We start from the raw sequence: 13845 nt of genomic DNA, 5'->3' as shown, positions 1-13845 counted from the left end.
TGCGTTCCCTCAAAGTGACATAAGTTTTGTCTCTCAGATTCCTACAGATCGGGAGATATTTGCCTTTTTAAAACTTGACTTTCGAATAATCTCGAAAAATTAAAATATCTCTATCCTCCAAACCGTTGGACATACATTGACGTGACTCTGACTGGAAGTTTACATATACGTTCCCTCATTGTGACATAAGTTTTGTCTCTCACATTCCTACAGATCGGGAAATATTTGCCTTTTAAGAATTGACTTTCGAATAATCTCTAAAAATTTAAATGTGTCTATATTCCAAACCCTTGGACATATATTGACAAGACTCTAACATGAAGTTGATATTTTGGTTCCCTCAAAGAGACATACGTTTTGTCTCTCAGATGCCTACAGATCGGGAGATATTTGCCTTTAAAAATTGACTTTAGAATAATCTCGAAAAATTCTTATGTCTCTATTATCCAAACGTTTGGACATACATTGACGAGACTCTGACATGTAGTTGACATATACATTCCCTCAAAGTGGCATAAGGTTTGTCTCTCAGATTCCTACAGATCGGGAGATATTTGCCATTTAAAAATTGACTTTCGAATAATCTCGAAAAATTAAAATGTCTCTATCCTCCAAACCCTTGGACATACATTGACGAGACTCTGACATGAAGTTGACATATGCGTTCCCTCAAAGTGACATAGGTTTGTCTCCCAAATTCCTACAGATCGGGAGATATTTGCTTTTTAAAAATTGACTTTCGAATAATATCTAAAAATTTAAATGTCTCTATCCTACAAACCCTTGGACATACATTGACGTGACTCTGACAGGAAGTTGACATATACGTTCCCTCAAATTTACATAAGTTTTGTCTCTCAGATTCCTTCAGATCGGGAGATATTTGCCTTTTAAGAATTGACTTTCGAATAAACTCGAAAAATTAAAATGTCTCTATCGTCCAAACCCTTGGACATACATTGACGAGATTCTGACTTGAAGTTGACATATACGTTCCCTCTAAGTGTCATAAGTTTTGTCTCTCAGATTCCCACAGATCGGGAGATATTTGCCTTCTAAAAATTGACTTTCGAATAATCTCTAAAAATATAAATGTCTCTATCCTCCAAACCCTTGGACATACATTGACGTGACTCTGACAGGAGGTTTACACATGCGTTCCCTCTAAGTGACAAAAGTTTTGTCTCTCAGATTCCTACAGATCGGGACATATTTGCCTTTTAAAAATTGACTTTCGAATAATCTCTAAAAATTTAAATGTCTCTATCGTCCAAACCCTTGAACATACATTGACGAGATTCTGACATGAAGTTGACATATACGTTCCCACAAAGTGACATAAGTTTTGTCTCTCAGATTCCTACAGATCGGGAGATATTTGCCTTTTGAAAAATTGACTTTCGAATAATCTCGAAAAATTAAGATGTCTCTATCCTCCAAACCCTTTCACATACATTGACGTGACTCTGACATGAAGTTGACATATACGTTCCCTCAATGTGACATAAGGTTTGTCTCTCAGATTCCTACAGATCGGGAGATATTTGCCTTTACAAAAATTGACTTTTGAATAATCTCGAAAAATTCAAATGTCTCTATCCTTCACTCCCTTCTTCGTACATTGTCGTGACTCTGACATGAAGTTGATATGTAAATATCCTCATAGTGACATGAGTTGTGTCTCTCAGATTCCTACATATCGATAGATATATGCCTCTGAATAATTGACTTTCGAATAACCCTGAAAAATTAAAATGTCTGTATCCTGTAAACCCTCGGACATACATTGACGTGACTCTCACATGACGATGACGTATGCGTTCCCTCAAAGTGACATAAGTTTTGTATCTCAGATTCCTACAGATCGGGTGATATTTGCCTTTTCAAAACTTGACTTTCGAATAATCTCGAAAAATTAAAATGTCTCTATACTCCAAACCCTAGGACATACATTGACTTGACTCTGACTGGAAGTTTACATATACGTTCCCTCAATGTGACATAAGTTTTGTCTCTCAGATTCCTACAGATCGGGAGATATTTGCCTTTTAATAATTGACTTTCGAATAATCTCTAAAAATTTAAATGTCTCTATCCTCCAAACCCTTGGACATACATTGACGTGACTGTGATATGAAGTTGACATATACGTTCCCTCAAAGTGACATAAGTTTTGTCTCTCAGATTCCTTCAGATCGGGAGATATTTGCCTTTTCAAAAATTGACTTTCGAATAATCACGAAAAATTAAAATGTGTCTATCGTCCAAACCTTTGCACATATATTCACGAGACTCTGACATGAAGTTGATATTTTCGTTCCCTCAAAGTGACATATGTTTTGTCTCTCAGATGCCTACAGATCGGGAGATATTTGCCTTTAAAAATTGACTTTAGAATAATCTCGAAAAATTCTAATGAATCTATCCTTCAAACCCTTGGACATACATTGACGAGACTCTGACATGAAGTTGACATTTGCGTTCCCTCAAAGTGACACAAGGTTTGTCTCTCAGATGCCTACAGATCGGGAGATATTTGCCTTTTTTAAAAATAGACTTTCAAATAATCTCGAAAAATTAAAATGTGTCTATCGTCCAAACCCTTGGACATACATTGACGAGATTCTGACATGAAGTTGACATATACGTTCCCTCAAAGTGACATAAGTTTTGTCTCTCAGATTCCTACAGATCGGGAGATATTTGTCTTTTAATAATTGACTTTCGAATAATCTCGTAAAATTAAAATGTCTCTATCCTCCAAACCCTTGGACATACATTGACGTGACTCTGACAGAACATTTACATATACGTGCCCTCAAAGTGACATAAGTTTTGTCTGTCAGATTCCTACAGATCGGGAGATATTTGCCTTTTAAAGATTGACTTTCGAATAATCTCTAAACATTTAAATGTTTCTATCCTCCAAACCCTTGGACATACATTGACGTGACTCAGACAGAAAGTTGACATATATGTTCCCTCAAAGTGACATTAGTTTTGTCTCTCAGATTCCTACAGATCGGGAGATATTTGTCTTTTAATAATTCATTTTCGAATAATCTCGAAAAATTAAAATGTCTCTATCCTCCAAACCCTTGCACATACATTGACGAGACTCTGACATGAAGTTGACATATGCGTTTCCTCAAAGTGACATAAGGTTTGTCTCTCAGATTCCTATAGATCGAGAGATATTTGCCTTATAAAAATTGACTTTCGAATAATCTCTAAAAATATAAATGTCTCTATCCTCCAAACCCTTGGACATGCATTGACGTGACTCTGACAGGACGTTTACACATGCGTTCCCTCAAAGTGACATAAGTTTTGTCTCTCAGATTCCTACAGATCGGGAGATATTTGCCTTTTAAAAATTGACTTTCGAATAATCTCTAAAAATTTAAATGTCTCTATCGTCCAAACCCTTGGACATACATTGACGAGATTCTGACATGAAGTTGACATATACGTTCCCACAAAGTGACATAAGTTTTGTCTCTCAGATTCCTACAGATCGGGAGATATTTGCCTTTTGAAAAATTGACTTTCGAATAATCTCGAAAAATTAAGATGTCTCTATCCTCCAAACCCTTCCACATACTTTGACGTGACTCTGACATGAAGTTGACATATAAGTTCCCTCAATGTGACTTAAGGCTTGTCTCTCAGATTCCTACAGATCGGGAGATATTTGCCTTTACAAAAATTTACTTTTGAATAATCTCGAAAAATTCAAATGTCTCTATCCTTCAAACCCTTCTTCGTACATTGTCGTGACTCTGACATGAAGTTGATATGTAAATGTCCTCATAGTGACATGAGTTGTGTCTCTCAGATTCCTACATATCGAGAGATATATGCCTCTGAATAATTGACTTTCGAATAACCCTGTAAAATTAAAATATCTGTATCCTGCAAAGCCTCGGACATACATTGACGTGACTCTCACAGGACGATGACGAATGCGTTCCCTCAAAGTGACATAAGTTTTGTCTCTCAGATTCCTACAGATCGGGAGATATTTGCCTTTTCAAAACTTGACTTTCGAATAATCTCGAAAAATTAAAATGTCTCTATCCTCCAAACCCTAGGACATACATTGACTTGACTCTGACATGAAGTTGACATATACGTTCCCTCAATGTGACATAAGTTTTGTCTCTCAGATTCCTACAGATCGGGAGATATTTGTCTTTTAAAAATTGACTTTCGAATAATCTCGTAAAATTAAAATGTCTCTATCCTCCAAACCCTTGGACATACATTGACGTGACTCTGACAGGACATTTACATATACGTTCCCTCAAAGTAACATACGTTTTGTCTGTCAGATTCCTACAGATCGGGAGATATTTGCCTTTTAAAAATTGACTTTCGAATAATCTCGAAAAATTAAAATGTCTCTATCGTCCAAACCTTTGGACATACATTGACGAGATTCTGACATGAAGTTGACAGATACGTTCCCTCAAAGTGACATAAGTTTTGTCTCTCAGATTCCTATAGATCGAGAGATATTTGCCTTTAAAGATTGACTTTCGAATAATCTCGAAAAATTTAAATGTCTCTATCGTCCAAACCCTTGGACATACATTGACGAGATTCTGACATGAAGTTGACATATACGTTCCCTCTAAGTGTCATAAGTTGTGTTTCTCAGATTCCTACAGATCGGTAGATATTTGCCTTTTAAAAATTGACTTTCGAATAATCTCTAAAAATTTAAATGTCTCTATCGTCCAAACCCTTAGACATACATTGACGAGATTCTGACATGAAGTTGACATATACGTTCCCACAAAGTGACATAAGTTTTGTCTCTCAGATTCCTACAGATCGGGAGATATTTGCCTTTTGAAAAATTGACTTTCGAATAATCTTGAAAAATTAAGATGTCTCTATCCTCCAAACCCTTGCACATACATTGACGTGACTCTGACATGAAGTTGACATATACGTTCCCTCGATGTGACATAAGGTTTGTCTCTCAGATTCCTACAGATCGGGAGATATTTGCTTTTACAAAAATTGACCTTTGAATAATCTCGAAAAATTCAAATGTCTCTATCCTTCAAACCCTTCTTCGTACATTGTCGTGACTCTGACATGAAGTTAATGTGTAAATGTCCTCATAGTGACATGAGTTGTGTCTCTCAGATTCCTACATATCGAGAGATATATGCCTCTGAATAATTGACTTTCGAATAACCCTGAAAAATTAAAATGTCTGTAGCCTGCAAACCCTTGGACATACATTGACGTGACTCTGACATGACGATGACATATACGTTCCCTCAAAGTGACATAAGTTTTGTCTCTCAGATTCCTTCAGATCGGGAGATATTTGCCTTTTCAAAAATTGACTTTCGAATAATCACGAAAAATTAAAATGTCTCTATCCTCCAAACCCTTGCACATATATTCACGAGACACTGACATGAAGTTGATATTTTCGTTCCGTCAAAGTGACATACGTTTTGTCTCTCAGATGCCTACAGATCGGGAGATATTTGCCTTTAAAAATTGACTTTAGAATAATCTCGAAAAATTCTAATGTCTCTATCCTCCAAACCCTTGGACATACATTGACGAGACTCTGACATGAAGTTGACATTTGCGTTCCCTCAAAGTGACATAAGTTTTGTCAATATTAAAAGTACTTGATTGTGCTAAAGATGTCTCTTATGGCACTCCTGTATAAAGCTTTTGGAGAAGCACAACCAGGAAATAGGTGACTTGAGGAATGGGACGAAGGACTTAGGACCGAAATTGGAGACGCTAAGCGCGTCAATAAATGAAGTGATCAGGGATTACAAGAAGATAACCCGGGTAGTGAAAGAGTGGGAGGAACGGCAGCAGAGGATGGACGATAAAGCTAGGCAGCTGGAAGAAGGGAATCGGAAAAACAATATCCTTATATTCGGGTTGGTGGAGAAAAGAGAGGAGGGCTACTTCGACACGCTGGATACGGTATGCAAGTTCCTCAAGGAAACGATGAAACTAGAGATCCCGAGAGGGAACATCGATTACGTAGGCCGGTTGGGTCGAAGCAGAGGTGAGCGCCCGATATTGGTGAAATTTACCACGTTCGCTTCTAAGCTAGAGGTACTCCGGAACACTAAGCACCTGAGTGGCTCCACATTAAGTGTAGACGAGGATTTTGCTCCAGAAATAAGAAAGTGTAGGAGGGAGCTGATTCCCTATTTACGAGATGCTAAGAGGAGAGGGCACAGAGCTTTTTTGAAGAAGGATAAACTGGTGGTGGACGGGCGGGCCTACGCCCTGGAATACCTTTCAAGGAACATGCAATTGGAAACGCGGGACAGCGGGGTGGACACCCCTGCGGTCAGAAGGTCGGCTAGCGCCGAGGGAAGGACTCCTCGGAAAACGGGTAGCAGTGGATCGGATGCCAATACCCTGCAAAGGAGCACCGTTACACGGGAAAAACCGACCGAAACTATGCACGCTGGGTTGGGCTGCAGGGTGAGGACGGACACCGCGTCGCAAGTTATAAAGTTAACGCCGCAGGGAGGTGCAGCCTCTGCGAGGCGGGCGAGGCCAGCTGACCGCGCGGAGGACAACGGCTTGACAACGGAACCACGGAGTGAGAGGGTCTGCAGGCAATACAACCTGAGGAGCTGGCTCACGAAGCCGAGTGACGTGTCCGGCAGGGAGGGAGGAGGAGGAGGTGGAGGAGCGAGGGTTAGAAGTGGCTCAACATAGGCCCGCGTTAGTGTGGCAGGTTTGTTAAGGGTAGGATTCTGGAATGTAGAGGGGCTTAAGTGTAAAATGGGCACAAAGGATTTCTTAGATTTTCTGAGTGGCCATGATATTGTGGGGATTGCGGAGAGCTGGGCGGGAAGCGAGGTTTTTGAAATTAAAGGGTTTGTCAGCTTTTGGAAAGAAAGAAGAAGAATCGCAAGATTCGGTAGGAATCCGGGGGGACTAGTAATCTATACAAGGGAGGGAATGAGCAGAAAGGTGATTGAGATAAGGACGGGCATGAAGGAGGTAATATGGGTAGGAGTGAGAGGGCACAATGGCGTGCAGGTCCAGATATGTATGGGCTTTGTGTATAATGCGCCCCAAAGCTCAAGGTGGTTTAATCCCAATTTTACAACCGAGTTGGAGGAGGACTTGAAGATGTTGAGGGACCGGTTCGTGGAGACGGAATTTTTAATAGTGGGGGACATGAACAGTCGGGTGGGGACAAAGCAGATAAACCTGCCACACACGTGGGGCTGCTTTAATGAGGTGGACAAGGGCTATGAAGATCTGTTTTGCGGTAGATCGAGTAAAGACCGAATGTGTAATGAGGAAGGAAGGAAGCTCGTCGATTTCTGTGAAAGGAACCTTCTAGAAATGCTGAATGGAAAATACGGCGAGGACACGGAGGGGGAGTTTACTTATGTCAGCCAGCTGGGGAAGAGTGTCATAGACTATGCTCTGTTGTCGGAGGGGTTGGTGGGGGAAGTGGTGGATTTCAGAGTAGGGACGGAAATTCTTAGTAGTCATATGCCGTTAACCATAATAATTAGGAGCGAAGAAGAGGGAGAGGTAGTTAAGGACACAGAGGTCGCAGGGCCGAAGCGAAAGATAGTTAGATACAAATGGAAGGAAAGCTGGAAAGATTACTTCATGGAGGCTTTGAGGGATAATAGGAGTGTTTTATGCATGCATGAAATACAGGTCATGGCTCAGGAGGGGGAGGTTAATAAGATGGTAGATATGTTGTACTCCATGGTGAAGAGAGCGGGGATCAAAATGGGGTGGACAGGGGTTAAGCATAGAGGGGGAAGTCATTGGTTCGACGAGGAGTGCAGGGAAAACAAACGACTAGCCAGATGGGCCTTGAGAGAGTTTAAGGCGAGAAACGACGAAGCGAGTAGAGCAAGGTATTGGGAAGCTAGAAAAATGTACGAGGAGATAATGAAGGAAAAGAAGCGGGTTTGGCAAGAGAAGGAGTCTGAAAGAATAAACGATTTGGTAAGGCATAAAGAGATAAAGAAAGTATGGGAGTCCATAAGGGACATAGTGGCGAAAAAAGTTTTTAGGAATGAGGTAAATCCAACTGCGTGGGTGAACCACTTCCATGATCTGTTCGCTAGGGCAGCTGAAGGGCGATTGGTTTACCCAACGCAATTGCTGGGCTCCCAATACATAGAGGAACTGGATAGGGACTTTACGGCAGAAGAAATTAGGCAAAGTATATCAAAAATGAAAAATGGGAAAGCCACTGGCGTCGATGGGATACCAGTCGAGATGTGGAAAATGTTTTGCACCGTGGAAGGAGGAACTGAAACTTTAACAACTTTGTTTAATAAAATTAAGAAGGGGAAAGATTTCCCAGCAGAGTGGGGAGTTGCAGTTATCAGTCCAATTTACAAAGGGAAGGGTAAGAAGAATGAGCCTAATAGTTACAGAGGCATTTCGCTTCTGACGGTGATAAGCAAGATATTTTCTAGCGCCTTGGCTGGTAGGCTGAGAGACTGGCTAGTAGGTAATAAGATCCTGTCAAGGTACCAAGCGGGATTCGTAAAAGGGAAAAGAACCACAGATAATATCTTTATTATCAAAACCGCAATTGGCAGGTATCTAAGCGTTAAAAGAGGCCGTATATACTGGTGTTTGGTGGACCTGGAAAAAGCCTTTGACGCGATTGATAGGAAGGCCTTATGGTTTAAAATGAGACGGAAGGGAGTGAGTGGAGGAATGGTTGAATGTATCAAGAGAATGTATGAGGGAACCAAATTTTGTGTGAAGTGTGGAGAAAACGAAGTGACGGACCTGGTTGAACAAAGTAGAGGTGTTAGGCAAGGGTGCAGTCTGAGCCCCTATTTGTTTAACATTTTTATTGATGATGTTATCGACTATATCCAGGAAGGAAACATACACGCGCCTGTGATAGGGGATGAATCAATTCCGGGGTTGTTGTTTGCGGATGATTTAGCATTTGGGTCGTTTACGGTGAACGGCTTGCAGAAGGGAATCAACCAAGTGGCGAAGTACTGCAAGGAATGGAACTTGAAATGCAACTTGGAGAAGACGAAAGTGTTGGTATGCAAGAGGGGAGGGAAATTGAGAAAGGATGAGAGGTGGTTTATGAATGGCAAAATAATAGAAACAGTGAAGGAAATATGCTACCTGGGTGTGACCCTGGAAAGCACAGGAGGGTGGGCTAAACAAAAGGCTAAAGTAGTGGCGAAAGGGAAGCAGGCCTTAGTGGCGATAGATAAGTGCTTAGCCAGAATGCCACATATGAGGATAAATATTTTAGAAAATGTATACGAGATGGTATGTGAATCGAGAATGATGTATGGGGCGGAAATATGGGGATTAGAGGAGGGATGGAAAGAAGTTGATGTAATCCACGGGAGATTTTGTAAGAAGGTCCTAGGGATACCAAGGGTCGGAGCAAATGGGGTAGCCGAAGTGGAACTGGGGAGAGACAGCAGGAGGAGCAAGGTTTTAGGGTTGGTCACAAAATTTTGGTTAAGGATTTTGCAAATGGACAGGGATGATTTAGTAAGGAGATGCTACGACTGGCAGGTACTGAACTTGAAAATTGGGGGATGGGCTAAGGGGGTAAAAGAGGAATTAGATAAATTAGGGTTGGGGTATATTTGGCAGGATCCGCAAGGAAGAAGTGTGGGCAGGACGTGGGAAATTTTAAAGGAAAGGTGCAACGCCATAGAAAGACAGAACGTTTTTGCTAAAATTAGAGAAAAGAGATCTCTGGCGTTGTACGGGGAGATGAAATCAGGGTGGGGTAGACAGGGCTACATTGGTTGCTGTACGAGGGTGGAGAGAGAGGGATGGGCATGGTTCAGAGCGGGTATTTGGAAGCTGAGAGGGATGAGGGGGGGCATGGATGGGAAAATATGCCCTTTATGTGGGGCGACAGAAAGCGAGATTCACATACTATTAAAGTGTACGGAAACCGGGAGGTGGAGGGAACAGCTCCTGAGGAACAAGTGGTTCACCGTTGGCGAAGAGTTGGCCTTCAAGAAAATTTTAAGCACTACGAATGACACGGAGGTCAGGGATGTAGGGAAATTTCTGTACAAAGTAAGATGTAAAAGACAGGTCAAAATTAGGAATTTAGAACTGCCACTGAGATAGAAGGCACGAGAACAATAAGAAAGAGTTATGTAAATAGTATTAGGGATTAAGGAATAGTCATGTAGAGTAGCATTAGTGAATAGTTGTAGTAAGCAGTAGTGCTAATAGTGCTACGTATGTAAGGACTGTGGCCGTGAAAACCTGGTGTTAGGCGGCCACAGATCTCTGTATATAGTCTAAACCAAATATATTATATTATATTATATATATTATATAAGTTTTGTCTCTCAGATTCCTACAGATCGGGAGATATTTGTCTTTTAAAAATTGACTTTCGAATAATCTCGTAAAATTAAAATGTCTCTATCCTCCAAACCCTTGGACATACATTGACGTGACTCTGACAGGACATTTACATATACGTTCCCTCAAAGTGACATAAGGTTTGTCTGTCAGATTCCTACAGATCGGGAGATATTTGCCTTTTAAAAAATTGACTTTCGAATAATCTCTAAATATTTAAATGTTTCTATCCTCCAAACCCTTGGAAATACATTGACGTGACTCTGACAGAAAGTTGACATATATGTTCCCTCAAAGTGACATTAGTTTTGTCTCTCAGATTCCTACAGATCGGGAGATATTTGCCTTTTAATAATTCATTTTCGAATAATCTCGAAAAATTAAAATGTCTCTATCCTCCAAACCCTTAGACATACATTGACGAGACTCTGACATGAAGTTGACATATGCGTTTCCTCAAAGTGACATAAGGTTTGTCTCTCAGATGCGTACAGATCGGTAGATATTTGCCTTTTAAAAATTGACTTTCAAATAATCTCGAAAAATTAAAATGTCTCTATCGTCCAAACCCTTGCACATACATTGACGAGACTCTGACATGAAGTTGACATATCCGTTCCCTCAAAGTAACATAAGTTTTGTCTCAGAGATGCCTACAGATCGGGAGATATTGCCTTTTAAATATTGACTTTCGAATAATCTCGAAAAATTAAAATGTCTCTATCGTCCAAACCCTTGGACATACATTGACGTGGCTCTGACAGGACGTTTACACATACGTTCCCTCAAAGTGACATAAGTTTTGTCTCTCACATTCCTACAGATCGGGAGATATTTGCCTTTTAATAATTGACTTTCGAATAATCTCTTAAAATTTAAATGTCTCTATCCTCCAAACCCTTGGACATACATTAACGTGACTGTGACATGAAGTTGACATATACGTTCCCTCAAAGTGAAATAAGTTTTGTCTCTCAGATTCCTACAGATCGGGAGATATTTGCCTTTTAATAATTGACTTTGGAATAATCTCGAAAAATTGAAATGTCTCTATCGTCCAAACCCTTGGACATACATTGACGAGATTCTGACATGAAGTTGACATATACGTTCCCTCTAAGTGTCATGCGTTTTGTCTCTCAGATCCCTACAGATCGGGAGATATTTGCCTTTTAAAAATTGACTTTCGAATAATCTCTAAAAATATAAATATCTCTATCCTCCAAACCCTTGGACATACATTGACGTGACTCTGACAGGGCGTTTACATATACGTTCCCTCAAAGTGACATAAGTTTTGTCTCTCAGATTCCTACAGATCGGGAGATATTTGCCTTTTAAAAATTGTTTTTCGAATAATCTCTAAAAATTTAAATGTCTCTATCGTCCAAACCCTTGAACATACATTGACGAGATTCTGACATGAAGTTGACACATGCGTTCCCACAAAGTGTCATAAGTTTTGTCTCTCAGATTCCTACAGATCGGGAGATATTTGCCTTTTGAAAAATTGACTTTCGAATAATCTCGAAAAATTAAGATGTCTCTATCCTACAAACCCATGCACATAAATTGACGTGACTATGACATGAAGTTGACATATACGTTCCCTCAATGTGACATAAGGTTTGTCTCTCAGATTCCTAAGGATCGGGAGATATTTGCCTTTTCAAAAATTGACTTTCGAATAATCTCGAAAAATTAAGATGTCTCTATCCTTCAAACCCTTTTTCGTACATTGTCGTGACTTTGACATGAAGTTGATATGTAAATGTCCTCATAGTGACATGAGTTGTGTCTCTCAGATTCCTACATATCGAGAGATATATGCCTCTGAATAATTGACTTTCGAATAACCCTGAAAAATTAAAATGTCTGTATCCTGCAAACCCTTGGGCATACATTGACGTGACTCTGACATGACGATGACGTATGCGTTCCCTCAAAGTGACATAAGTTTTGTCTCTCAGATTCCTACAGATCGGGAGATATTTGCCTTTTGAAAACTTGACTTTCGAATAATCTCGAAAAATTAAAATGTCTCTATCCTCTAAACCGTTGGACATACATTGACGTGACTCTGACTGGAAGTTTACATATACCTTCCCTCAATGTGACATAAGTTTTGTCTCTCACATTCCTACAGATCGGGAGATATTTGCCTTTTAAGAATTGACTTTCGAATAATCTCTAAAAATTTAAATGTCTCTATCCTCCAAACACTTGGACATACATTGACATGACTGTGACATGAAGTTGACATATACGTTCCCTCAAAGTGACATAAGTTTTGTCTCTCAGATTCCTACAGATCGGGAGATATTTGCCTTTTCAAAAATTGACTTTCGAATAATCTCGAAAAATTAAAATGTCTCTATCCTCCAAACCCTTGGACATATATTGACGAGACTCTGACATGAATTTGATATTTTTGTTCCCTCAAAGTGACATACGTTTTGTCTCTCAGATGCCTACAGATCGGGAGATATTTGCCTTTAAAAATTGACTTTCGAATAATCTCGAAAAATTCAAATGTCTCTATCCTCCAAACGTTTGGACATACATTGACGAGATTCTGACATGTAGTTGACATATACGTTCCCTCAAAGTGGCATAAGTTTTGTCTCTCAGATTCTTACAGATCGGGAGATATTTGCCTTTTAAAAATTGACTTTCGAATAATCTCGAAAAATTAAAATGTCTCTATCCTCCAAACCCTTGGACATACATTGGCGAGACTCTGACATGAAGTTGACATATGCGTTCCCTCAAAGTGACATAAGGTTTGTCTCTCAGATGCCTACAGATCGGGAGATATTTGCCTTTTAAAAATTGACTTTCGAATAATCTCGTAAAATTAAAATGTCTCTATCGCCCAAACCCTTGTACATACATTGACGAGACTCTGACACGAAGTTGACATATGCGTTCCCTCAAAGTGACATAAGGTTTGTCTCTCAGATGAATACAGATCGGGACATATTTGCCTTTTAAGAATTGACTTTCAAATAATCTCGAAAAATTAAAATGTCTCTATCGCCCAAACCCTTGGACAAACATTGACGAGACTCCGACATGAAGTTGACATATACGTTCCCTCAAAGTGACATAAGTTTTGTCTCTCAGGTTCCTACAGATCGGGAGATATTTGCCTTTTAAAAATTGACTTTCGAATAATCTCGTAAAATTAAAATGTCTCTATCCTCCAAACCCTTGGAAATACATTGACGTGACTCTGACAGGACATTTACATTTACGTTCCATCAAAGTGACATACGTTTTGTCTCTCAGAATCCTACAGATCGGGAGATATTTGCCTTTTAAAAATTGACTTTCGAATAATCTCTAAAAATTAAATGTCTCTATCCTCCAAACCCTTGGACATACATTGACGTGACTCTGACAGGATGTTGACTTATATGTTCCCTCAAAGTGGCATAAGTTTTGTCTCTCAAATTCCTACAGCTCGGGAGATAT

The 13845-nt window shown here is 39.8% G+C and overlaps 1 protein-coding gene across 1 annotated transcript; it reads left to right on the top strand.

Annotated features, from left to right (window-relative positions):
• The first annotated feature begins 6792 nt into the window (after nt 1-6792).
• LOC147871862 (uncharacterized) lies at nt 6793-9559 on the top strand. Its single transcript, XM_087359911.1, has 2 exons — nt 6793-9476; nt 9553-9559. The coding sequence occupies exons 1-2, from the start codon at nt 6793-6795 to the stop codon at nt 9557-9559; spliced, it is 2691 nt and encodes an 896-aa protein (XP_087216037.1).
• Nucleotides 9560-13845: the final 4286 nt, after the last annotated feature.

This window comes from Zootermopsis nevadensis, unplaced genomic scaffold (genome assembly GCF_977971745.1).
Source record: "Zootermopsis nevadensis isolate Lab colony 2312 unplaced genomic scaffold, Znev_1.0 Znev_ptg000037l, whole genome shotgun sequence".
NCBI classification, from domain to species: Eukaryota; Metazoa; Arthropoda; class Insecta; order Blattodea; family Termopsidae; genus Zootermopsis; species Zootermopsis nevadensis.
The sequence above is the reverse complement of the archived record's forward strand: the minus strand, read 5'-3'. Positions and strand labels throughout refer to the sequence as shown.

Bases quoted from the DNA above. Each gene is read 5' to 3' on its own strand.
- LOC147871862 (XM_087359911.1), top strand. From the start codon at position 6,793: ATGGGCACAAAGGATTTCTTAGATTTTCTGAGTGGCCATGATATTGTG.